The sequence below is a fragment of the Tachyglossus aculeatus genome, chromosome 18, assembly GCF_015852505.1.
Source record: "Tachyglossus aculeatus isolate mTacAcu1 chromosome 18, mTacAcu1.pri, whole genome shotgun sequence".
NCBI lineage: Eukaryota > Metazoa > Chordata > Mammalia > Monotremata > Tachyglossidae > Tachyglossus > Tachyglossus aculeatus.
In genome coordinates, this window is record NC_052083.1 from 33718518 (window position 1) to 33745396 (window position 26879).

Here is a 26879-nt window from a genome sequence, read left to right on the forward strand (position 1 = left end):
GTATTCCTGCTGGGATATTTAGTGCACTAAGTGAGTACGGCAGTCAGGCATGCGACATGTCGCACAGTGCCCACAAAGCCAATTTTACAGACTAGATCCATTTACGGCCAGAGTGACTGCAGAATAATATGACTGTTGTGCCAGAGGGCTTTAACCCGGCAGGTGGTGGCCAAAGGAGCTGCTGTGGTCTTCATGATACTGGCCTGCGATTCTTTGGGATTCCTTCTGTCCTGCCGTTCCTGTCCACCAATATCCCAGGTGACAAGCTGCCTTGGCAAAATCTTTACTAGTTAGTCATTTTGCTGAGGGCAAAAGAAACTCCTTTGGCCGTTTATGCAGGAGGCCCCGCTTTGTCCTTTTCTTTCTACTAAACCTACTGGGTAAGGAAGCATGGGTATATGTGGAAGGGAATCCATGCAGAGGACAATAATATAAAATAGAAAAAGGAAAATAAGGCACATCTCCAGGGTAATATCCTACAATGAAGTCTGCTTTTCCTTAGAAAAAAACTGTAAGGCATTGAAGGGGATGTCCATGATCCCTCTAAACCGTAAGCTAATTGTGGGTAGGGAACATGTCTACCAACTCTGTTGTAGTCTCCAATCGATCATATTTATCAATCAGTTGTATTTATTGAGTGCTTACTGGGCATAGAATACTGTATTAAGTCCTTAGAAGAGTAAAATATAACAGAAATCACGTAACCTGCCCCTAACGAGCTGTGTTGATGACAAGCTTACCTTTAGTACAGTGCATTGCACACAGTAAGTGCTCAATAAATACCACTGATTAATTGCTCAGTTGATCCCCTTGATTGAAAAATGGGCTAAGTGAAGCACCAGAGAATGGACTGGAATGAATTATTCCACACTGACAGGATGGAATAAGTTCACTCTCCCACAGTAAGTTTCCATATATCCGTTTTTATGGTAACTGGCACATCACAGTCATGTCTTCACTCCAGTGTACAGAAGAAGGTTAAATGGATTGTAAAGGAGGAAAAATACAGTTGAAAGACAGATCCATTCTGAACAGATTAATTAGGAAACCCAATGGCATTCATTTACTTCAAGATGGTCTCTTAGTCACAACAATTTACCTCATTTTTTTTTTAAATCTCCACTTTTATTCTGAAAGTTCTAAAGAATCTGGAGTCTTACAAAAACACCTTCGAAAAGAAGATTTCAGGATCTCTGATTTCTCCCTAGAATACATTTTTGTGGTATTTTAAGTAAAATACTGACTAGAAAACTCACAGAATTCTGTTTTGAGTTCTGAGTGGTTGCAGGAAAATTGGAAAGAAAGTGATCTCTGACATTTTTTTAAAGTTCATCATCATTCTTCTTGCTTTTTCTTACTTATTCCAGTCTGCAAATCTGCCTCCCTCAAACTTAAAACTGATTCTATTTTTTATACAAACTGGAAAATTTTAGCAACAAATTCTTTCAAAAGGTAAGAGTGCATAATCATAATAGAAGGCAGGATGACTGAGATTGTAACCTTTATAACTTTTTGGTGAGTACTGCGAGCCAAGACTCAGTGTGCTTAGTGAGTGTGTTTCTGTTCAAGTGCATATGTGTCATGGGGTCTAATATCTGCTTATGTGTTTTCTTATATCAAAGGCAATCAGGATCATGCGAGACCCAACCTCAGAATCATTCCCTTGTCAGCGCCCTTCTAGTCCCAGTGGCTATGTATTTCAGACCAAAGCCATGGGCTTCCTTCATCCTGGTCATTCTCTCCTTACTCTCAAACCTCCCCGATGTCACACCATCCCTTTCCTTTGATTCTACACCCTCATTCTGTACTTTATAGCCTCATTCACTTAACCTCTCCCTATACCAGCCTAGGATATAGTAATAATAATACTATTAAGCACTTATTATGTGCCAACCATTATACTAAGCATTGGAGTAGATACAAGATAATCAGCTTGGACACAGTCTAAGGGGGTTGGAGGACAGGTGTTGATTCTCCACTTTACAGATGAGGAAATTGATGCACAGAGAAGTTAAGTGACTGGCCCAGATCACACAGCAGGGAAGTGGCAGACCTGGGATTAGCTCACTGGTCCCCTGCTTCCCTGGACTGTGCTCTTTTCATTAGGTTGCACTGCAGTATCCAACCTCCTGTGTAACCAGGAGACCCAGACCTACTGCAGAAGGAATGTGCGGCTTCATACAGTTTCCAGTGGCAAACAGAAAGCCCAGAAGCGAGGTCGTGGATGACTGTCAGCTCCCCAGTAGTAAGGCAGTGCTCGCCAGAGGTTTAGACCAGACCCCTGTCCGAGGGGCAGGGAAATGGTCACGAGGAGAACAGAGCAAGCTTTCGAAAGGAGCAGTGAGGCTGGCCTTAAACAACATTTAGTACAGCGCTTAGTATAGTGCCTGGCACAGAGTAAGTGCTGAACAAATAACATTTAAAAAAAAAAACGCTGGTGGAGTAGCCGGGAGACTAGCCCAGCATGGCCACTCTCAGGAGAGCAGCTGTTTGGCTCAAGCAGAGGCTTTAGAAGACCAAAGCGAAAACTCAGCAAGAGAAACCGTGGCAGATGCTTCCGTGTAACACGGCACAATTCAGTTATTTTCCTTTCCAAGAGGACCCAAGGAAAAACCCTGGGGGAGGCAGGGTGGAGTCTCAGCTATAGGGATAGATAAGGGGGACACATAGCTGGTTCAGTTAACCCTTTGAATCCTCCATATCTGGAACCTCATCATGCTGCAATACTAGCAGAAGGCAGGCTGGAGAAGGTACCAAGAAGGAAGTGTAAGTTTTCAGTATATTTTGCCCTTGGGAGATTATTCCAAAGGCTGAATGGAGAACTTTTCAGTGTGTTGCATGGTTATCCTCCATAACTCGTTGTGGGCAGGGACTCTCTTTATTGCTATATTGTACTTCCCCAAGCGGTTAGTACAGTGCTTTGCTCACAGTAAGCGCTCAGTAAATACGATTGAATGAATGAATGAACTGCTAACTGCTGCATTTGGGAAAAAGCTTTTTTTTCTGGAAAAAAGGGGGTTTAAGGTTTCTAGTATTTGCCAGTCATTAATATTTGTGAAGCTGTGTGTGTGTGTGTGTTCAAATGCTCTACTGACACTTTAAAGGACATGCAGCTTGCTGCCTAATTTGGGTGGACACGTAAAATACTCTTGACAACAATACAAACTAATTGGCAAGGAGGCACAGTTGGCATGGAGATCACTGAAGGTTTCTCACAGGAAGTGTGTTTGAGGAGGGATTTGAAGGAGGGAGCAACTGCTCTTGGAGGAGGAAAAGAAGGCTTTTCTGAGCAAATGCAGGAGAAAATGTAAGCTAATAATGGGCATAGCTGCTGGAGGAAGCTGAAAGATGAGATGAGAGTTTAAAAGAGCCTACAAATTAAAGCTGAGGCAAAGGAGGTAACACGTTTTTGGGGAAAAGGCAACAGAAGTGAGGGTTGACCTGGTTAGACTTGACCGAAGAGGTGGGGTCGAAATGGGATAGAGAACCGTAAGAGGCCTGACAAACCCCATATTTTGCACACAGAATTGGATTTGAATCGAACTGTTCTTGTATGGGGTTAATTCTCCCTATGCTCATCAGGAGGATTTACTGCAGAATGATATGAAGTTTCCTGGTTCATTCCAATTAGCGGGCAGGGAATATGTTTTCTATTGTCCTTTCTCAAGCGCTTAGTACGGAATTCTGCGCTCAGTGCTTTGTAAATGCTACCGACTGACTGATTGACTGTATTCTGGATCCCATGTAGGAGGTCAGCTTGCATCCCAGGTGCAGAAATGGTTAGCTTTCTTTCAGAAAGCAATCCTTTTCAACATCAGTGTGGAGTGGATTGACAATCTTGCATGAGTCCATTCAGTTTGACCTGTGCACACGGACACAGATGGAGTCTCACCATCAGAAGCATCACCCTTTAACATGAACTGCGTGTGTGCATGCGTACACGCGCGCACACACACACACAACTGCTGTAGGAAGAAGAAAGCAAAGGGAACTCTTCACAACTGCCCCCATTCTGGGAAAGGAAAAATATCCCTTGCAAGGCAAATATTGTAATACAAATGATCAATTCACTGCCTTTAAAACCCAACTCCCCTTTCACTGGCCACTAGCAGTCCCCATTTCAGAAGACAGAATATGGCATTTCCCCTGCCAGCAGGGAATCTACACCGTTCTCCCAGATTTTCTTTTTTTTTTTTTAATTTTTTTTCATATTCTATCCTCCTGCAACCTGAGGACTACATTTTAGACGAACCTCGTGTTGACTCTCTCTCACTGGAACCTTTCCCCCTCACCCCCACTACCTTCACACTGTATCCAACCAGATGTGCGTTATCGGGAGATCGTTCCTAAATTCTGCCGTCACACCCTGCCCAACCCACACAATGAAAATATGTAATCTAGGAGAACTGAATCGAAAGTACTGGACTTTCAGGTGTTAGCACCCCCTTTGATTATATAAACTGCATGATTCCTGGAGGATTTATGAGACACATGAGACTCCTACCTATCTGACTCTACGGCTGCTCAAGCGCTCTCTGTGTTGGTTTTTCTCTGGTTCCATGTATAGGAAATATGAAATTATCTTTCTTCTTTTCCTCCACCCTCATTACAAAGATAAGCAGACTAGCTTTCTCTCCAGGAAGGACAGACCGAGGCCTAGAACTTGAATTTGTATGAGTTGAGTGTGATGACCTCAGGGTCTCTTCGACCTGCCTGCCCAGATGGTCTTCTATGGCTAACTACATTCTGCCACTTGTTTTCTTAATAGATGGTTTAAGTTAAAAAAATACTGGGAAGGGGCTTTTTTATTATAGTACTTGTTAAGCACTTACTATGTGTGAGGCACTGTTCTAAGTGCTGGGCACACATGGAGCTCACAGTCTTAATCCCCATTTTACGGATGAGGGAGCTGAGGCACAGAGAAGTGAAGTGACTTATCCAAGGTCACACAGCTGACAGGTGGCAGAGCCGGGACTAGAGTCCAGGACCTTCTGACTTTCTGGCCCTTGCTCTATCGTTTAGGCCATGCTGCTTCTCAAGGAGGCTTTTACATGCCACCCTGACCGTTGGTTGCCTGGTGGCAGATGGAAGTGGAAGGAGGGCTGACCATATTTCCTGGTGGCAGAGGAAAGGGAGGGTTTGAAGAGTTAGGATGTGGTCCACAGCCTTTTGGCAGTTTTCAAGTGCTACTTTGTTATTTTCCTCTTAGATTTTCTCAGGGAAAATCCTGTAGAAGGAACTTTAAAACTATAGGAGAAAGAGGAAAGCTGCAGTGTTTCCATCCTTTCTTCTTCAGATGGTTGTCACCAGAAGATCATGGGATTCAAGATAGGCTCTTCCTGTGTGCCATCCATCTCTCCTCTCCATCCACTCCTATCCCTTTTCCACACTGGGAAACTTTTAGTGCTCAAATCAAACTACAGTTCATAGTATTCTTTTCCCTTTCCCATGAACAGGAGAATTTGGGGGATTTTTCTGAGAAGGAGAATTTACATTATTAGATTAGACTGGCTGTTCGATAGGTGCACTAACCATTTTTTAATTTACTAAAATAGTACTTGTACACAAGCAATCCAAGTGCCCTATGAACAAAAAAATGCTTTGTGAAATTATATTTGAAGTGTATGCTTGCTATTCATGAGCATTGGAAGTTTTAGCATGGGCAGAACAGTGCTTTGCACATAGTAAGCACTTAATAAATGCCATCATTATTATTATTATATTTAAAGCCACCTGGAGGGAAGGTGTTATGTTGGTCACTGAAGATGTAGCATTGTGTACTTTCCTCGCCATTCCAACAAACATCTGTCAAGCTCATCTCAGAGCCAGTGGTGGACTCTCTAGCATTATTCTGATGGTTTCTCAGGGACCTGTATTTTTAAAGTATGCATGTAAAAACGATCATCTAAAATTGCTCTCAGAAATACATGGAGCTATTGAAAATACACTGGAATAATACTGGCAGCAGGCTGTTCATAAAAGTGGAGGGATGCAAATACTGGATTTATATCTTTGACAAGAGACATTACTGGGTGATCATTTAAATATGACCGAACTATGATAATCAAATAATTTGAATGTACTTTCAGTGCATCACTGTTTCAGGGAGAGCATGACCTTCCTTTTCAAGTTTTCTTTTCCCGCTAGTCCAGAACCCCCAGATAACAGCATGACTTGGTGGAAAGAGCGTGGGCCTGGGGGGGCCGAGGACTTCATTTTTAATCCCGGCTCTGCCAAATGCTAGCTGTGTCACCTTGGGCAAGTCCCTTTTCTGTGCCTCAGTTTCCCCCGCTATAAAATGGGGATTCAATTCCTATTCTACCTCCCACTTCAGACTGTGAGCCCCATGCAAGACCGGGACTGTATCCGACCTAATCGACTTGTACCTACCCCAGCACTTAGAACAGTGTTGGACACATAGTAAGTGCTTAACAAGTACCATCAAACACAGAAACAAAAAAGAGCAGCAGTGAAGGGCAGAGGAGGGAAACCCAGGGGTAGTCGACGCCGCCAAGATGGAGAGGTGGGCTGTTCCTTAGGGGTTGTTAAAATCTCTCTCAAGCACTTACTATGATGTTCTTCACGTAGTAGGCCCTCAATAAATACCCGTGATTCATTGGTCCAAAACTTCTGACCTTTACAGAGGACTCTCTGAACTTACCAGCATTTTGCTTAAACTCATATGGCAGAGTCACCTCATCAACAGTATCTGTCTAATCTTTGCACTAATTGAATTTAAGTCATTACCAAATGGAATAACTTTTGCCAATCAAAATGAAGGTAGATGCTTATCAATTCTAAACTACTGTACGAAATTGACATTTTATGAACTCTTGCATTAGGATTTGCTCCTACCCCTATCACTGAGTCTCTGTTTAAATAGCCATCTGAATGTCCTCATAATATATGGAATAAACAAAACGTTTTAGTGTAAAATTTATGTGGAAGCTTAGTGCTTCAAAAGGATAATATTCCTGAGGGTTTCTGCTACTCTCTCAATAATATCCATTTTCTGGGCCCTTGGTCTGAATTTTTGTTCAACTCAGCATATGAAGACCAACAAAAATTTCCATTTCATCGAAGTGAGACTTGTAACAGTGAACTGGTTGTACCACGTACCTAGTTTTAATTAGTGAGGTTGAAAACCATCTTACCGTTCTACCCCCTGTAGAAATAAAAATGCTGGGAAGGTTCGATGTCTATTTGCCGCGTACCTATGCTTAAATCTAGTCTCCCTTCTCCCATCCAGGCTCCCAAGAAACACTTGCAAAATGGGATAATCCGTGGCTACCAAATAGGATACCGGGAATACAGCACAGGAGGTAACTTCCAGTTCAACATCATCAGTATTGACACCACCGGGGACAGTGAGATCTACACTCTGGACAACCTCAACAAATTCACTCAGTACGGCCTGGTGGTACAGGCCTGCAACCGGGCTGGGACGGGACCTTCTTCTCAGGAAATCATCACCACGACCCTAGAGGACGGTAGGTTTCAGGTGGGCGAGCGGACCCCCTGGCCGGCCTTACTGCCCTCTTCCAAAGAAGCAGGGATCTGGACGCCTCGACCGCCTGGTTCTGCCCACCAGCCTGCCCTTGGCTCATTAAGGGTCGAGCCCTAGAGAGCCAGTCAGCTGGCTGGTGGGGAAGCGAGGGAGGGCGTTGGGGGACTCGGACGATACAGGTCAAATGTCCGATTGCCGGGCGCTGATCGGTGAGGGTCACCTTCATTATCTCTCAGTACCGCTTGGCCTGACTTCATTTCGGCGTGAGCGTTGTTTCGTTTCTGAATGGCCTCTTGCAATTTCAGTATCGAGTTCTGTGTTTCCCTAAAAGGAGAAGCAGCATGGCCTAGTGGACAGAGTATGGGCCTGGGAGTTGGGAGATCTGGGTCTAATCCCGGCTCTGCCAATTGCAAGTCACTTCTCTGTGCCTCAGTCACCTCAACTGTAAAATGGGGACTCAGTCCTACTTCCTCTTACTTAGACTGTGAGCCCCACGTGGGACAGAGACTGTGTCCCAGGCCCTACTGAGAGCTCACCTCCTCCAGGAGACCTTCCCCCTTTTAGACTGTGAGCCCACTGTTGGGTAGGGACTGTCTCTATATGTTGCCAACTTGGACTTCCCAAGCGCTTAGTACAGTGCTCTGCACACAGTAAATGCTCAATAAATACGATTGATTGATTCCCAGACTGAGCCCCCTCCTTCCTTTCCCCCTCCTCCCCCTCTCCATCCCCCCGCCTTCCCTCCTTCCCTTCCCCACAGCACCTGTATATATGTATATATGTTTATGCATATTTATTACTCTATTTATCTTGTACATATCTATTCTATTTATTTTATTTTGTTAATATGTTTGGTTTTGTTCTCTGTCTCCCCCTTCTAGACTGTGAGCACACTATTGGGTAGGGACTGCCTCTATATGTTGCCAACTTGTACTTCCCAAGCGCTTAGTACAGTGCTCTGCACACAGTAAGTGCTCAATAAATACGATTGATTGATTGATTGATTGTCTCCCCCTTCTAGACTGCGAGCCCACTATTGGGTAGGGACCGTCTCTATATGTTGCCAACTTGTACTTCCCAAGCGCTTAGTACAGTGCTCAGCACACAGTAAGCGCTCAATAAATACAATTGATTGATTGATTGATTGTCTCCCCCTTCTAGACTGTGAGCCCACTATTGGGTAGGGACCGTCTCTATATGTTGCCAACTTGTACTTCCCAAGCGCTTAGTGCAGTGCTCTGCACACAGTAAGCGCTCAATAAATACGATTGATTGATTGTCTCCCCCTTCTAGACTGCGAGCCCACTATTGGGTAGGGACCTTCTCTATATGTTGCCAACTTGTACTTCCTAAGCGCTTAGTACAGTGCTCAGCACACAGTAAGCGCTCAATAAATACGATTGATTGATTGATTGATTGTCTCCCCCTTCTAGACTGTAAGCCCACTATTGGGTAGGGACCGTCTCTATATGTTGCCAACTTGTACTTCCCAAGCGCTTAGTGCAGTGCTCTGCACACAGTAAGCGCTCAATAAATACGATTGATTGGTTGATTGATTGTCTCCCCCTTCTGGACTGTGAGCCCACTATTGGGTAGGGACCGTCTCTATATGTTGCCAGCTTGTACTTCCCAAGCGCTTAGTACAGTGCTCTGCCCACAGTAAGCGCTCAATAAATACGATTTGATTGATTGATTAATTGATTGATTGATTGTCTCCCCCTTCTAGACTGTGAGCCCACTATTGGGTAGGGACCGTCTCTATGTGTTGCCAGCTTGTACTTCCCAAGCACTTAGTACAGTGCTCTGCACACAGTAAGTGCTCAATAAATACGACTGATTGATTGATTGTGTCTAGCCTGATAACCTTTATCTACCCCAGCGCTTAGAACGGTGCTTGACGTATACTAAGCATTTAACAAATACCGTAAAAAAAAAAAAAGATGCAAGAGATGGGTTTTAGCCAGCGAATCCCCAAATCTACAAAGCTTTTTGAATTCTCCTTTCAGGGCTGGAGTTATTTGAAAAAGCCGGGGAGCTCAGCATTGATGCATTTCTCAGAGTCTGGCCTCCCCCAATGAGGGAGCGCCCCCCAGTGGGCAGAAAGGATCGATCCACTTAATTGTAACAGAAAAACCACACCAAGGTTCAATCAATCAATCAATCAATCGTATTTATTGAGCGCTTACTGTGTGCAGAGCACTGTACTAAGCGCTTGGGAAGTACAAGCTGGCAACATATAGAGACAGTCCCTCCCCAACAGTGGGCTCACAGTCTAGAAGGGGGAGACAGAGAACAAAACCAAACATACTAACAAAATAAAATAAATACAATAGATAGGTACAAGTAAAATAAATAAATAGAGTAATAAATATGTACAAACATATATACATATATACAGGTGCTGTGGGGAAGGGAGGGAGGTAAGATGCGGGGGATGGAGAGGGGGAGGAGGGGGAGAGGAAGGAAGGGGCTCAGTCTGGGAAGGCCTCCTGGAGGAGGTGAGCTCTCAGTAGGGCCTTGAAGGGAGGAAGAGAGCTAGCTTGGCGGATGGGCAGAGGGAGGGCATTCCAGGCCCGGGAGAGGACGTGGGCTGGGGGTCTATGGCGGGACAGGAGGGCTGAGTAGGTGTGAATGATGTTAATGTAACTTGGTGATAACAAGGGCCTTTTTCCCGGGGTTTGGGGGTGGGGGGGAGAGTCAGTCAGGACCGGACCGGGAGGTGGAAGCAGGTTCAAAGTTTGAAAAGTTCAAACCAAACTCTTTCCCAGCACTGACTACATGAGGCTCCAAACAACCACAATACCAAAAATCCAGAGATCCGTGATGCACTGATTTCCGATGTATCTTATCAATCGTATTTATTGAGCGCTTACTGTGTGCAGAGCACTGTACTAAGCTCTTGGGAAGTACAGGTTGGCAACATATAGAGACAGTCCCTACCCAACAGTGGGCTCACAGTCTAAAAGATGTAGCGCAGGATCCGTAAGCCCCACCCGACGTTGATGTCCAGTCATTGCAGGGTCCCTGCCCCATTTCTTCCCATACCCTAGAGTCAGAAGGTCATGGGTTCTAATCCTGGGTCCACCACTTGTCTGCTGTGGGACCTTGGGCAAGTCACTTTAACTTCCCTGTACTGCAATTCTCTCATCTATAGAACAGGGATTAAGACTGTGAGCTCTATGTGGAACAGGGACTGTGTCCAAACTGATTAGCTTATATCTACCTCAGCCCTTAGTATAGTGCCCAGCACGTAGTAAGTGCTCAACAAATACCATTTACAAAAATAACTCTCAGGGGAAGAGGGACTCATTGTTCTTTGACTCTCGGGGTTCAATGATGAAACAGACAAATGCTCATGTCGGAATCAAAACGCACTGAGATCCCATGTTCGTATTGTTTGGTTTCAGTGCCCAGTTACCCCCCAGAAAATGTCCAAGCCATAGCGACGTCACCGGAAACCATCTCGATATCTTGGTCAACGCTTGCCAAAGAAGCCTTGAATGGCATTCTCCAGGGATTCAGAGTCATCTACTGGGCCAATCTCTTGGATGGAGGTAAGAGGTCCTTCTTGTACACCGAAAGTACCATAGGATAATGCGTTGACTGGGACTTCTGACTTAGTGCTTACTGTCTGGTGGTCAGCTCATCTTTCTATCTGTACCTTCTAGCCATACAGGTGTTCGACAGACATAATGGGAACCTCTGAGAAAGTTTACACATTCAAATCGTTCATTCTGCTGCTGGGGTCAGGCCGGTGGAATTTAAGGCAGGCCACATGAACATCAGGTCCCTACAAAGTTATTCCTTTATTTCACACTGGGTCTGTGGGCAGCTCAAGCCTTTCAGTCGCCCCTCGGGAGTGATTCCAGGAGGTGACTGAATCTAGGGGGGCCACATGGGGTCTGAATCATGGAGGAATGATCTCTCATTAGGCCTGAAGAAGAATGCCCAGTGGAGAATGCTTAAGATTTGTCCTCTCAGGCTTGGAAGCGGGGAGAGGCCCAACTGGGTAATGGGGAGAAATTCCACTCTGTGGAGAGTCCTCCATTCCTGAACTCCAGAACTCTAGATTTTCTTCAAGTGATGTTCATTTTCTCAAGGCTCCCACATTTCCCAAGGTCGTTTCTGGCAACTGAATGTTTATTCACTATCAGTTTTGTGAGGAAAGAAAATGGCACACTCCTGGCAGACATTACATTTCCCAATGTTGGGTAGGGACTGTCTCTATATGTTGCCAATGTGTACTTCCCAAGCGCTTAGTACAGTGCTCTGCACATAGTAAGCGCTCAATAAATATGATTGATTGATTGATTGATGCACCTCAAGTTAAAGGAAAGCTCCCACTGTTAGAGATCCTTGATGGGTTCCACACACTCGGATGCAACCGTCTGTCCTGACATCGCATTGTGATCCATCCAGACTGATGTCAGACAAAATGTCCCCAGTTCCCTAATGGTGTCCTATCCAAAATGTAAGTGTAGATTGGGTGAGTAAATTCTGGATTTAAGAAATTTCACAAATTGCTAAATCAAAGCAACGAGAGACAATTGCACTTATTGCTCTTGGAGCTTCTGGTAAAACTACAGCTTCACTCTGAGTAATGATATGGATTCTGTTGCAAACTCCAGAACTGATGGAACCTGGACCACTGTTCCTCTCCTGTAAATGAGGGTAATAATACTAGGCACCCAGTAATATTGGAGTGTCAGGCAATATATTTTGAGTTCTTTAAGGAGAAAGAAAGAGTGACATTAATCCAGATGTTCTTTTTAGATTTCAATGTATTTTTTCTTAGTCTCAATACACTTTTGAGCATCTTCACTGAAACCGCAGGCTTTGGCCATGATGAATTGCATTTCACTGTAATTGAAATACCAAAAAAGCCACAATTAGTTTTGTAGCAAACCACCAGTGGTGCCACTGTGAAAAAGAGGACAAATGAAAGAACCACTGTAATTCAGTTAATGTATGAAGTATGTCTTGGCCCTCAGATCCAGTCCTGAAAGTTTTTGGGTTAGGTCCACCAAGAAAAAAAAGTTAGAGTAATAACACTATCTATTGCTGAGATCGGCTCGCCTTAAATTTGGCTTGTTTTGAAAAACGATGATGTCGCATGATACCGTAGGTTTGAATTGGAGAGGGACTTATATCTTAAATATCTCCTGGCTTAAACAAAATATTTTTTGATTATTTTCAGAAAATGGTTTTATTGCCATTTACATTGGCAACAACACAATCTCCCTCAAAATAACCCACCAGGAAACCCCTAAGATACAACACCAGGAGTAAATGAACTGAGTTCAGTGTCGAGTTGCTAAACATTTATGAAAATTCGTGCTAAAAATAATCCAAAAAGGCTTTTCAATGCCTTTCCAACTGAGACTGTTAAAATAATTTGGGGCTCATAACTTCTCATTATGTTTCCTCTTGAAATATTAGGTGCATGAAAAGAAGCTCACTTTTCCTTTCTTCTAACTAGATGCAAAAAGAAAGTGGGCCCTGAGGCAACAGAGAAGGGGCATATCATCCCGAATAGGTTTTGTTTTTCATTCTAATTGCGTTTAGTTTTAACAACAAGGATTGGGAAGGGGAGGAATCGGGGAGAATCTCAGAAGTATCAGTCTCACCTAGGCTTCTCTTCTGCCTGATTTTGCCTCCATATTCAGTTTTTTTTCATTGCCACATTCCTGCTTTTGTCTGCCCTGCTAGAGCTGGGAGAGCAAGAAGGCTGCAGAAATGTGTTTGTGGATAATAGAAAGGAATAAGAATGGAAAAGGAATAAAAGGTCAAGGGTGGGGAGACAAGGTGACACATAAAGAGCTTTAATAGTTAGTTCCTCAGTTGCTTTTTGATTTCCATTGTCTATTAGAAAGAAACATTCCATGCTACTTTTGGTAAACATACAGTCATTAGCCCAGTACTAAAAAAAGAAGCACAGTATGAAACTAACATGAACTCATATATCTCCACGTAATACGTAGGGGGAGGGAAGTAGGTCTGAGAGACCGCACACTTCCCTAACACCAATCTACTAACTGTACCTCAGTCTCATCTGTCTCACCTCTGAACCCTTTTTCCATCCTCTCTCTGGCCTCAAATCCCTCCGCCTTCATATGCGACAGTCTACCACTCTGCCCACCTTCAAAACCCTCCCAAAATCACATTTCCTCCAAGAGGCCATCCCCGAGGAAGCCTTCACTTCAGTTCCCCCTTCTGCATTGCATATGTACTCAGATATCCCTTAAACACACAATATTTACCCCACCCTCAGCCCCACAACACTTAATGTACTGGTTCTTATACACTGCCATTTCCCTTGTCTCCAGTTATTTCAATCAATCAATCAATTGTATTTATTGAGCGCTTACTGTGTGCAGAGCACTGTACTAAGCGCTTGGGAAGTACAAGTTGGCAACATATAGAGACAGTCCCTACCCAACAGTGGGCTCACAGTCTAAAAGACACTCTCTTTACACGCAGTCTAAAAGACACTCAGTGACACTCTCCCCTTCTTGTGGGCAGAGATTGTGACTTGTAGCGCTATTGTAGTGTACTCTCCCAAGCGCTAAGTACAATTCTCTGCACCTTCTAATTCACGTAAAGCACAAGGGACGGAGACACAGCAACTCAATGTTTATAAAAAAGAAGTTTCCTCTGAGTGTGCTGATTCACTGAGTAGTGGCCCTTGGTGTGTAATTAAAAGATACATTTACAAAAACCCAATTTAGAGATTGATATGCTAAACGAATTCTGGAGTGACTGGCAGATTTCTTGAGGCACAAAGTAAAGGGATCTTAGCATAGTAGGTACTCAATAATTACTGTTGATCGTGATGCTAGTAACATTCTGAAACTCTCACTCAGAAAACAAATTCTTGTAGTTTCAAATTGGGTTTCAGGTAATGTTCCTTTCTCTTCCCCTTGCTGGGTTTACTGAGACTAATTTTACCAGCAGGGTTATCGTCTGTGTTTTGTTTTTTTTTAATGTTTTCGGTTTCTAGAAGTTCCACTCTGTTCCCCGTACAGTTATACCAAGACAAGGTTCTAAGGTGTCGTCAAAATCACAAACACGACTTTAACCTTTATGATTCTGTTCAGCAAGGTAAAAAGCAAGAAGTTAATTGCAAAACCGGAAAAATGAGCATAGAGTCTAGCAATCATGTCTCCTCTCTAGGTTTAGCTTTTAGGAAGTTAATTTAAGAGAGAATCTTTTGTGCCGAAATTCAGTACCCAGCTTTGCCATCATTATATGTGTTCAAATGTGGTTTTGGGAATTAGGCAACTTCTTAAAATGGTAAGCGCTTAGTAGAGTGCTCTGCACACAGTAAGCGCTCAATAAATACGCTTGAATGAAATGAATGAGGCGGAGGGGTCAGAACTATGCTGCAAGGTCCCAGTAAATTGGCACTGCAAGCTTCAATCTAAATGCTGGCATGACCTGTATTTGCCCTTTTTAAAAAATTTGAGACTCCCTCTCCCCAAGTTGAGAAGTTTCTCTGAATGTTTCATCCTTACTCTGAATTTCAAAAGGCAAAATACTGGCGATCTATTATCTATTAGATTCTATAATTTCTTTTTATTATGTAGCAGTAAACGCGAGGTGGGGTGAGCGTTACGTTCCACCTTTGAGTAATGAGAGCTTACTCCAATCCTAAAAATGAGACATTTTAGTTAACACCAAGTTTATTGAGAAACATGTAGCAGCATGTCAGAGTGTCATTTCTGCAGAGTAAGCTAAGTAGCCCACTCAGTGAAATAAAGTTGCTTGCCAAATCATAGGTCATTTTCAAGAGTAAAAGTATGTCCCTCAAGGACGCAATCCCTTTGACTTGGTGAGTTTAGTAAATGACCTTGAAATTCCCTTTGGACAAGAAAGTTAGAAAAATAAAGCCTATTTATAATGTAAGCCCACTGAGATGGGACTGTGTCCTTTATATTCTGTGAGTCTGCTTAACATTTCTTGAATCAATTTAAGCAAGGGCACCATTATTATGGAAAAATCTTTCTCCATCAAAGGTGGGTTTATAACATTTGGCTTTGAGTGAATTGCTCTGTTTTGTTTAGACCTATTTTCTGCCTTGGATTCTTGGGAAGCAATTTGTGTGTGAATTATCTTTTCCAAATTGCTACATAGTGTTCCGTGTTGTATAATGAATGTGCATTACCCCTCCGTGTAATTTAAATGTGCTACAGATGGATATGCACTCTACCGAACTGGACAAAAAGTACAATGCAGGGTAAGAATAGCACTGCTGGTAACGTGGTTGGGGTTTGTTTTTTTTTCTTTTCTTTTTTGTTTTCTTTTCAGAGCTGGGAGAGATTAAAAATGTCACCACTACACAACCTTCCCTGGAGCTAGATGGACTAGAGAAATACACCAATTACAGTATTCAGGTGTTGGCGTTTACTCGAGCCGGTGACGGGGTTAGAAGCGAACAGATTTTTACTCGCACCAAAGAGGATGGTAAGGACTGCTCCTCTGGTAGATTGTGATGGGAAACTGGGGAGGCTTGAAGAGGTCGGACACTGGTGGGCTCTTGGCACAGAGACCTTTGGATTAACACCACAAAGTTAAATGGCTAAATTGCTGCACGTTCTTTGGAAACTCCCTGAGTTCAATCTGGTTGTTTTGAGTTTGGAAAATTCAGTTTTCTTTAATGAGGAAAGGTAGTCTCAAGATTGGGCAGCCTCCCTGCAGTGGGAGAGACGTTTTTCCATGATGCTTGGCGAGTCTGCACAGAATTGTACAGCGGAGCGGAGGGGCCGCTGGGGACACTAATTCTAAGGGAGGGACTCACAGGTTTTTGAAAATGAATGCAGTGCTCAGCCCATTTCTCCCAGCATAAAGTCTCCCTTGAAGTGAAAGGCACTTCGGAAGGACCACTGGGCACCAGTTGTGGCCAGCATGTCCAGCCATAAACAGGTGTGGCTGCCTAGAGGCCTGGAAGAGTTTATGCTCTTCCCTAAAGTGCCCAAGGAGTAACCTGGGTGAATTCTGCGTATCCTTTGTCAGCGTCCATGATAAAGGATAATGCTGTACTCCCTTGGGTAAGGCTCAGAACTTGACTGTGTCTTGCCTTGGCTCTTTATGGCTTCTTTGTGCTGTGAGAGCATGGAAGGGAATCAACATCAAATCCTGGCCCTGCTCAGTTCTTAATCTCACCATCTCATGCCGCTCCACTTCCCTGTACATCCACCTCCCTTTCTGAAGTCCCTTCTGCATTCTGCCCTTTCACTGCTTCCTGGTTCTTCCCCTCCCTCTTCCTTTATCCTCCTGTCCCCCCACCCTCACTCCATCCCCACCAAGTTCTGTTACGGATCACCCTTTGGGCCCGGTGGTACTGATAAGGGAAGCAAACCTGGGGCCACACACAGAAACCTAGATAAATCCCCTCTCTTTTTATCCTATAAATGCAGGGATTGTGAGCCAGTGTGGCTGGCATTGGGGGTCCTCTTCCAAACCCCCCATTCTGAAGGGGCTCAGCCTGTGGGCCTTTACTGGCAAATGCCATCCTGAACAAGATGAATCACAACTAATTCTTGAAGTCGGGATTATGGAAACCCCCTAATATCTAGGGCCGGGTGCCCGACTATCTCTGAAAGAAAGGATCTTCAGCACCTTCATGAGCTTTTCGTTCTCAATTTGCCCCTTCCTTCATAGAGTGTTTCCCAATAAGGCCCAGCAACAAGCAGTTATGACTGCCATATCAAGATCTGAAGGGCAAAGTTATCAGCAAGGGCGACGTGGTACCCCCATTTCTTGAACTATCCGATAAGAAATGAGCACCTCTCTATTTTACTGCATGGGAACCTTTGGCTCTATTTTGCATTAACCCTTCAGCATTTGATTTTGGGAAACTTGCCATCAGAATGCCACCCCATAGACTTATGTCTGATTTGCCAATAAATCGCTAAATGCTCATACACCCTATGCCCTATGCCAGTGGTTTCTGGGAAATACTACTGATCCCAGAAGATTCGGCACAGTGATTACCTGACAGAGTCCAGCTTCCATTTTCAACGATAGTGGCGGTGAATTAGCTTTCTAATGAGTTGGATGTAAACACTGAGCAGAATATTGTTGGGCTGGGATATTTAGCTGTGATTGGTTTAGCATTCTGGAAATGCCTTGGATCTTTTATAGGGAGGCTCGGCTAGTGGGTATGGGGGAGGAATGAGGTGGAGAAAGTGAAATTATGACTTTTTTTAAATTACAGCCTCGGAAGCCTTGGAATGCAAATTCACGTTTAATTCTGAATTTTGAAGGCTGTTCACATTAACATATGCATAGCCCACCCGGGCAAGAATGCTTTCGATTTTTATCTAAACCCCCTATGAAATAGAGAAGACAGTTCCATCGACCACAAAGATAAAGTGGACTCACCCTCTTATTACTAGCACTAGCTATTCACTCAGTCAGCAGATGAACTTAGTAAAACATCATAGTGTAACACCTCTTGTGCATACACACACACACACACACACACACACACACACACACACACACACACACACACGTGTTAAAGAGGAATTGTCACCCTCTGGTTCCACCACTTCCTCACCCTGTAATCGCTGGGCTGGTGGTGAGACTGCCAGAGTACCGCAAAGCTGAGAGTTCGGCTAATTCATTCAATCATATTAAGCGCTTACTGTGTGCAGAGCACTGAACTAAGTGCTTGGGAAAGTACGATACAGCTAATGAGATGGGAGCACTTCCCTGTCCAGGTCAGGAACACACTGGCTACGCGTGGCATGTGTTTTTGAAGGAAACTGCCAGGGCTGGGCCCGTGTTGGGGGAGCATTTCTGGATGATGTTTGCTAAAGCCACTTCTGCCCCAGCCTCTTTGCCCCCAGAAGTTGCTAGCTCCTTTAGGACAGGGATTGTGCCTACCCTTGCTACTCTACTCTTCCAAGCACTTTAGTACAGTGCTCTGCACACAGTAAATGCTCAGTAAATACCATTGATTGATTGATCAGAATGAAACAGGCCAGGTAGGTCAATGGCCCCTCCTTCTTCCCCTGCCCACCATGTTAGAGCTGTTCCCTCTCCCCTTCCCCTAACTCAAGCATATTCCCACCCAGTACCCGTTCTCCCTCCTACTCAGACTTAAGCCCCATGTTAAATAGGGACTCTCTCAGTCCTTTGTATACCATATCTACCCCATCGCTTAGTACAGTGCTTGGTACTAGTAAGCACTTAGCAAATACCACAATTATTATTATTATTGGTAAGTACGGGGTCCATCCACAGACACCCACTGGTAGAGACCAATTGACCTGACAGAGACATTCTCAGCATGTAGAGAGGGGAAAAAGTAGCTGAAATGGGCTCCTACCCTCTGGGCTGCACTCCTAGGACTGCTCTAATGCAAAATTGACCCAGGAAATTATTGGGTTTTTCATATGTTCTACTTGTGCCTCCTCTGAGCCCCCGTGTGTTCTCTTCCAGTTCCAGGCCCACCTGCTGGAGTCAAGGCCGCGGCGGCCTCAGCCTCCACCGTCTTTGTGTCGTGGCTGCCTCCTTCCAAGCTGAACGGCATCATCCGAAAGTACACTATATCCTGCTCGCACCCGTATCCCACCGTAAGTCGAAAACCCACCAGGTGGCTTTTGGGCAACCGTCAGAGGTTAGATCGGAGTTCCTTCCTGTGGGGTAGTTGTAGCTATCTACAGATTGAGGTTTGTTCCTTGGTTTTCCACCTACTTTGTGTGTTTTCCACACTGTCTTCCAGGGCCCAAATGTATGGCTTACAGAAAAACATAGGACAGAATCATACTAAGGGGGACAGTTGCTGAAGTCAATCTGTGTTTAGCTAGTTGGTTTTCCTCCGAGCCACCTGGCAGCTATCTAAACCAGAGCCCCAAAGCCTTAATTATGCAGCCCACTGATGTGCTTTGGACAGCAGCTAGTGATTTTCTCATTGCTCGCCCTCTCCACCTCCTCCTCTCTCCTCCCTTCCCCAGCCTCTACCCCTCAGCCCCCTCCTCCTCATAGGCACACTGAGCCAAGTAAGAGACACTGTGTGTACATGCTTGGAATAGCTCAGTTGTTTCTGGGGTTCAAGGCGCTTTATTTTCCCCAGCGTGAGGTCCATAAAACCTCAGGCCCCTGTTTCTTTCTGACAAAATCAGAAAATGACAACAATGAATGATTTCTGCCACTCCCTTACACTTTCAGATAAATACCATTATTTTCAGTGAAATCTTACAGAATTGTTTGGAGATTGGGGAAGCAGCATGGCTCAGTGGAAAGAGCCCGGGCTTTGGAGTCAGAGGTCATGGGTTCAAATCCCGGCTCCGCCAATTGTCGGCTGTGTGACTTTGGGCAAGTCACTTTACTTCTCTGTGCCTCAGTCACCTCATCTGTAAAAATGGGGATTAAGACTGTGAGCCCCCTGTGGGACAACCTGATCACGTTGTAACCTCCCCAGCACTTAGAACAGTGCTTTGCACATAGTAAGCACTTATTAATTGTCATTATTATTATTATTGCACTTATCATAGCTCTGGGCTTCAAATGATTTTACTATCTATAACTTCAAGGGGAGGTACTCCAGCAAAAATGAAGGTTGGGGGGGGGCATATACCAAGAACTTCTTGGAGGCAGAGAGCATTGTATTAAGTGCTCAGAGACCATTCAAAAGCAGGAAAAGACATGATACTTGCCCCCAGGGAGCTTACAGACCTGTACAAATAACAAACTCTTCAAAAAGTATCATTTAAATTTGTCTCCCACATCCTATTCTTCCCTTTCTCCCTTGTTCCCCAACCCTTCAAGATGACAAGGGTTACCTCCCCAGATTTGGATTTGATCCCTTTATCAGTCAATTTATCAGTGGTATTTATTGAGCCCTTAATATGTGCAGCAGACCACTGTACTAAACTCTTGGAAACAACAACAGAGTTGGTAGACGCAATCGTTACCCATAATAAGGGTATTGATTAAGCCCTTACAGCATGGTACTAAGCGCTGGGGTGGATATGAGCAAATGGGGTTGGACACAGTCCCTGTCCCATGTGAGGCTCAAAGTCTCAATCCCCATTTTACAGATGAGGTAACTGAGGCACAGAGAAGTGAAGTGACCTGCCCAAAGGAGCTTATAGTCTACAGAGGGAAATGGACATTAAAATAGATTAGGGATAGGGGAAATGGTAGAGTATGTTTACCTAAGTGCTGTGAGACTGGGGTGAGTATCAAAGTTATTTAAGGGTACACAGCCGAGTGTGTAGTCATCACTGAGGGGAGGGTGGGTAGGAGAAATAAAGGGCTTAGTCTAGAAAGGTTTCTTGGAGGAGATTGGATTTTAGGAGGGTTTTGAAAGTGGAGAGAATGGAAAACCATCAGATATTAATAGAGAGGGAGTTCCAAACCCAAGGGATAGATGAGATCACGGTAGAGGCTGGTGTTAGAGGAGTGGGGTGTGTGGATTAAGTTGTAGTAAAAGATCAGCCAAGGTAAGTAGGACAGGGAGAGCTGATGGAGTGTCTTAAAGCCAATGGTGAGAAGTTTCCTTTTGAGGCAGAAGTGGATTGGCAGCCGAGGGAATGGGGAGATATGGCCCGAATGCTTTTGCAGAAAAATGATCCGGGCAGCAATTTCAGCCTTCACATTTTTGATTCATAAATGACTATCATAACTTTGAGCCTTCCAAGTAAGAGCCCTTCAAAAATAGAAATAAGAAGATTGAATCAATGGAGGGGAAAGGTGTGATGACTGGCCTGGCTTAGCTGGCTACCACTTTCCAGTTAATGAAACTGTGGGTTTGATAGTCTCTGCTGTGGGTTTGATAGTCGCCTGCCTCGGATGTAGTGTTGAAATGAGCCGGAATCAAATGGGGAGTCAGGCATTAAGATAGATTCCTGGAAGGGGGGGCAACGGGATTTAAAGTTATGTACGTGAATACTATGGGGGTGGGGGGAGAATGGGGTGGTGTGGGGGATAGTATTCAAGTGCTTAGGTAATGTCCAAGTGCTGAAGTGGCAGTAGCGGGGTGGGGAAAATTGGGTGGTGAGATAAAATGAATCAAGGAAGACTCCCTGGAGGAGGTGTGATTTCAGAATGGAGAGGAGGGAACAGAGCTGGATCACTATCACCTATTTCTATAAAACAAATAAGTAACCCAAGGCATCATCTCATTCAGTTTCACATTCTATGATTTCATTTCTTGCTTAACTGACAGATTCTTGTCGTAGCCATAGATAGGGGAATCTTTGGGCTAATAGAAAATGAAAACTAATCTTATTTATTAAGGAATCATTGCCTAAACCCTAATGTCTTGGCTATTAGAGTTAACTAAGGGTTGAAAATATTAATATTAATATTATTTTTGTTTTTACATCAAGCTCTGACAGTGAGTTAAACACTGTTCTAAGTGCTGAGGGAGCCACAAGGTAAATCAATCGTATTTATTGAGCACTTACTGTGTGCAGAGCACTTTACTAAGCACTTGGGAAGTACAAGTTGGCAACATTTAGAGACAGTCCCTACCCAACAGTGGGCTCACAGTCTAGAAGATGCAGTAAATGGTTCAGATGTAGTTCCTTTCCCCCAAGGGACTCTCAGTGGAGAAGCAGCATGGCTCAGTGGAAAGAGCACGGGCTTTGGAGTCAGAGGTCATGGGCTCAAATCCCAGCTCCGCCAACCACCTGCTGTGTGACTTTGGGCAAGTCACTTAACTTCTCTGTGCTTCAGTTACCTCCTCTGTAAAATGAGGATTAAAACTATGAGCCCCCTGTGAGACAACCTGATCACCTTGTAACCTCCCCAGCACTTAGAACAGTGCTTTGCACATAGTAAGCGCTTAACAAATGCCATCATCATCATTATTATTATTATTATTATCATCATAGGAGGGAGGAAAGACAGGGATAAACTGCAGGCTGCAGATTTCAGACAGTGGAAGCAATCAATTTACCAGTCACCATTTAAGGACATTAACTAAGGTACTTGGAGGGGGCAGTCCTCTGGCTATTAAGTACCTGGCCATATTCTTGATAACAAACAGTCAGCACCCTCCCAGTGTTTGAAGAGTGGCTTTTGACTAGTGCCCACTGCTTAGAACAGTGCTTAACACATATTAAGTGCTTAACAAATACCATAAAAGCACTAAAGTCATCCTCCACTCCTGAGGGAGCCCATCCAGCACTAGGAAATGACCTCAGTCTTTGGAGCTGGAAGTGGGAGAGGGCACTGCGCTTCCAGGAGGAGCGCCACAGGTCTGCGCATCATGAGTGAGGAAAACACAGGGCAGGAAGCTGGAGAAAATGAGATAGGAGTCAGAAAAAGAGATGCAGAGAGCAGCTCATTTGGGGCGGGGAATATACCTAACAACTCTCGTGGCTTAGTGGATAGAGCACGGGCCTATGAGTCAGAAGGTCCTGAGTTCTCATCCCGGCTAAACTACATGTCTGCTTTGGTACCTTAGACAAATTACTTAACTTCTGTGGGCCTCAGTTCCCTCATCTGTAAAATGGGGATTAAGACTGTGAGCCCCTCGTAGGACAGGGACTGGGTCCAACCTGACTAACTTGTATCTACCCCAGTGTTTAGAACAGTGCTTGGCACATAGTAAATGCTTAACAAATACCATAATTATCATTATTATTGTACTGTCCCAAGTGCTTAATACAGTACTCTGCACCCAGTAAGCACTCAGTAAGTACTAGTGATGATGAGGCAGTCGGACAAGAAAAAGAAGAGATAATAATAATAATGATGGCATTTATTAAGCGCTTACTATGTGCCAAGCACTGTTCTAAGTGCTGGGAAGGTTACAAGGTGATCAGGTTGTCCCACGGGGGGCTCACAGTCTTAATCCCCATTTTCCAGATGAGGTAACTGAGGCACAGAGAAGTTAAGTGACTTGCCCAGAGTCACACAGCTGACAGTTGGCGGAGCCGGGATTTGAACCCCTGACTCCAAAGCCCATGCTCTTTCCACAGAGCCACACTATGCACAGGCAAGTGTGACAGCCCCTCTTGCGAGCACCATGTGTACATCTGTGCGCGCACACACCCATTCTCATGCAGTCAGAAAATGGAGCGTGGAGTGCCTGGTTTATAGTAAGAGCTTAACAAATACCATGATGGTGATGATGATTAATATTATTATTATCATTATCCTTATGTGGCCAGGATCGTCACCGCCCCTGGCCACTGCGGTCTGAAGCCCTCACTTTTGGGGGCCCTGCCAGAGGTCGTTCAGGTGGTGGGATAGGTTGAGAGGGGAATTTGGGGGGCACTGTTCTAAGCGCTGGACAAAGCACAGGATGCTCGACAATTTTTATTTTTTTGATGCTCCGGGCAAAGGTACTTTATACACTACATTCTATACGGCATCATTAAGGGATTGTTTTATGGCATTTGTCAAGCAATCACTGTCTGCCAAACACCGCTAAGCGCTGGGTATGGTACTATGCAATCAGATCATATACAGTCTCTATCCCACATGGGCTCCAAGTCTTAGACTTTGAGGCAAGTTCTCGAATCTCCATTGTACAGATGGGGAAACTGAGAGACAGAAAACCCAAGCACTTACTATTTGCTAACCACTGTACTAAGCACTGGAGTAGATATGAGACCATCAGGTCAGACACAGTCCCCACCCCACATAGGACTCAGTAGCCTAAGGAGGAGGAGAAGAGATATTGAATCCCTATTTTACAGATGAGGGGGATTTGGGGGCAGCCCCGCCCAACGTGGGACATCTGGACTGAGGCGTTTCTAATTCTGTCTCACTTTGGGCCGGGAGTTTGTGCTGGAGGATCAGTCTCCCCCCACCCCGTGAGATCAATCAATCAATCAGTCGTATTTATTGAGCGCTTACTGGGTGCAGAGCACTGTACTAAGCGCTTGGGAAGTACAAGTTGGCAACATATAGAGACGAGATGCTGTCTGTGGACTAGTTGAGGCACCAGAGGGCACCCTCCGTCCTCTTTTTCTCTTGATTCATAAATCAGACCACTTGTCTCCTTCAGCAGCTCCACGGCCATTCTTGGGGCAATAACCTTGGAGAGGAGGGTGGAGGAGGTGCAAAGCCTTGTCTTTCCTGTCTTCTGTTCCCCCTGGTGATGCCGAACTGGTCCCTGCTCATCTGTCTTGAGGTCCACGCTCATGTCCCCTCCTGTTTCCCAGAGGCACTTCTTTGTAACTCTGAGGGATGCTGCAGGTCCTTTCCTAGTTTGGGGTTTGGTTCAGAGGAGGAGGCAGGGAGGGCGGTCGGTCACTTGCTCGCTGATAGGAAAGAGAAGCTGAGGGCTTGAATTCTAATGGGGCAGTAGTTTCTATCCACAGTGGATCAGCTCCCGATGCCGATCCAGTCCCGGATTATAATAATAATAATAACTGTGGTATTTGTTAAGCCCTTACTGTGTGCCAGTCACTGAACTAAACTCTGGGGAAGATACAAGGTAATCCCTGTCCCACATAGGGCTCGCAGACTTAATCCCCATTTTCCAGATGAGGGAACTAAGGCAGAGAGAAGTTAAGCAACGTGCCCAAGGTCACCCAGCAGGCAAATGGCAGAACTGTGACTAGAACCCAGGTCTTCTGATTCCTAGGCCTGTGCTCTGGGCTAAGCCACACTGCTTCTCTGCCCAAACAGTGCCATCCTCAGAGTTGCCCCATGCTGGAAAGTTCCCCTGCATCCGAGACTGGAGTGGATTTTAGACTGTAAGCTCCGTGTGGGCAGGGAACATGTCTAGCAATTCTGTTGTATTATTTCGCTCTCCCAAACACTTAGTACGGTGCTCTGCACACAGTAAGCACTCGATAAATACAATTGATTGGCCGTGGTTCTAATGGCTACGGTAGGAGCAGTGGGCTAGGCTAGCCCAGACCTCAGCCACGGGCTCCAGCAAACCTTGCGACTGGCTAAATCTGGGGTGCTGGGCCATACTGGGGTCCTTCGTCCCCCCAACCACCAAGATGCATACCAGTTCTGCAAATCATGAATCAGAATGGATGTAAAGAATAGAGGAGAGAAATAAGCCAAAAATAATTCAAACCCACGTAGGCACAGATAAATTCACAATCAATCAAAGGGATCTATTGGGTGCTTACTGTGTGCAGAGCACTGTATTAAGTGCTTGGGGGGAGTATTTTGAGTTTGTATTATGAGTATGTATGAGTACAGAGAATGAGTTACTCTGCATCAAGCACTGGGCTAAGCACTGATGTAGATACAAGTTAAATAGGTCAGACACAGTCTCTGTCCCACCTGAAGCTCGCAGTCTAAATGTGAGAGAGAACAGGCATTGACTCCCCATTTGACAGATGAGGAGACTGAGCCCCAGGGAAGTTAAATGACTTGCCTAAAACGATTCAGCATGCAACTGATGGAACAGGGATTAGAACCCAGGACCTCTGATTCCCAGGTGTCGGTTCCTTCCACACACTGCTCCTTTAAAATCAGATCTCAATTTAAGACATTCACACAGCGCTCCTTGAATATGGTTCACCTCTGTTCACCCCACCGCCATTAGAATATGGATTCATACAAGTTCTTATTCTTTTAAAGGCTACATATATGCAGCTTTGCCATTACCCAAATGCCCAGGGCCAGGACCTATTCACATCAGCAAATAGAAAAATGCCAGGTTCATTTTATTTTATTACCCGGGTTGCTCCGGGTGGGAGGGCGAAGGGCCCGAGAAATAGTTGTGAACATATTTGTAAAGCCAGTCTGTTGTCTGTAGGACTATCCACTCCAAACTATTATGAGGTTAAAAGAAATCCACCTTCACCTATTATGGGGCAGTGGCACTTGGGAACTGCACAGTGAATATCCAGACCAGGGGCCCTCTCCAGACCCTCCAGAACATACATTTTCGCTGTATATTTTGGCTAGGATGTCATGGCAATATTAGGGAATATTAGTTCTCCCAAAACCACGCATCTTTCTGGATGCGGGAAGAAAAAGTGATGCAGCGTTAGGCCTGGTGAGGGTTACAATGCACGTATCTTTAGTGGAGCTTTCTGCAAGAATGTCAGTCCTGCACTTTAGGAAGTCTGGGTGTCTTTTAAATCTCCAGATAGGTTTCCCAAATAACATTAATAATAGTGGTATTTGTTAAACACTATGTGCCAAGTGATGGGAAGCAACATAACCTAGTGGATAAAGCCCGGGCCTGGGAGCCAGAGGACCATTCAAATCCCAGTTCTGCTACTTGCCTGCTGGGAGACCCCAGGCAAGTCACCTAACTTCTATGTGCCTCGGGTGCCGCCACTGCAAAATGGGGGTTCAATACCTGTTGTCCCTGTTACTTAGACTGTGAGCCCCATAAGGGACAGGGACTGTATATGGCCTGATTAACTGTGCTTAGAACAGTGCTTGTCACATAGTAAGTGCTTAGCAAATACCACAAAATAAGAAT

At 44.8% G+C, this 26879-nt stretch overlaps 1 protein-coding gene across 1 annotated transcript in view; it reads left to right on the forward strand.

Moving 5' to 3' along the window:
* DSCAM (DS cell adhesion molecule) overlaps window positions 1-26879 on the forward strand; it is a 562874-nt gene that overhangs the window by 471406 nt on the left and 64589 nt on the right. Inside the window, exons 17-20 of the mRNA XM_038760387.1 lie at window positions 7250-7490; window positions 10915-11061; window positions 15815-15970; window positions 18956-19089. Of these exons, the coding sequence (XP_038616315.1) occupies window positions 7250-7490; window positions 10915-11061; window positions 15815-15970; window positions 18956-19089 (678 nt within the window). The remainder of the gene's footprint in view (window positions 1-7249; window positions 7491-10914; window positions 11062-15814; window positions 15971-18955; window positions 19090-26879) is intronic.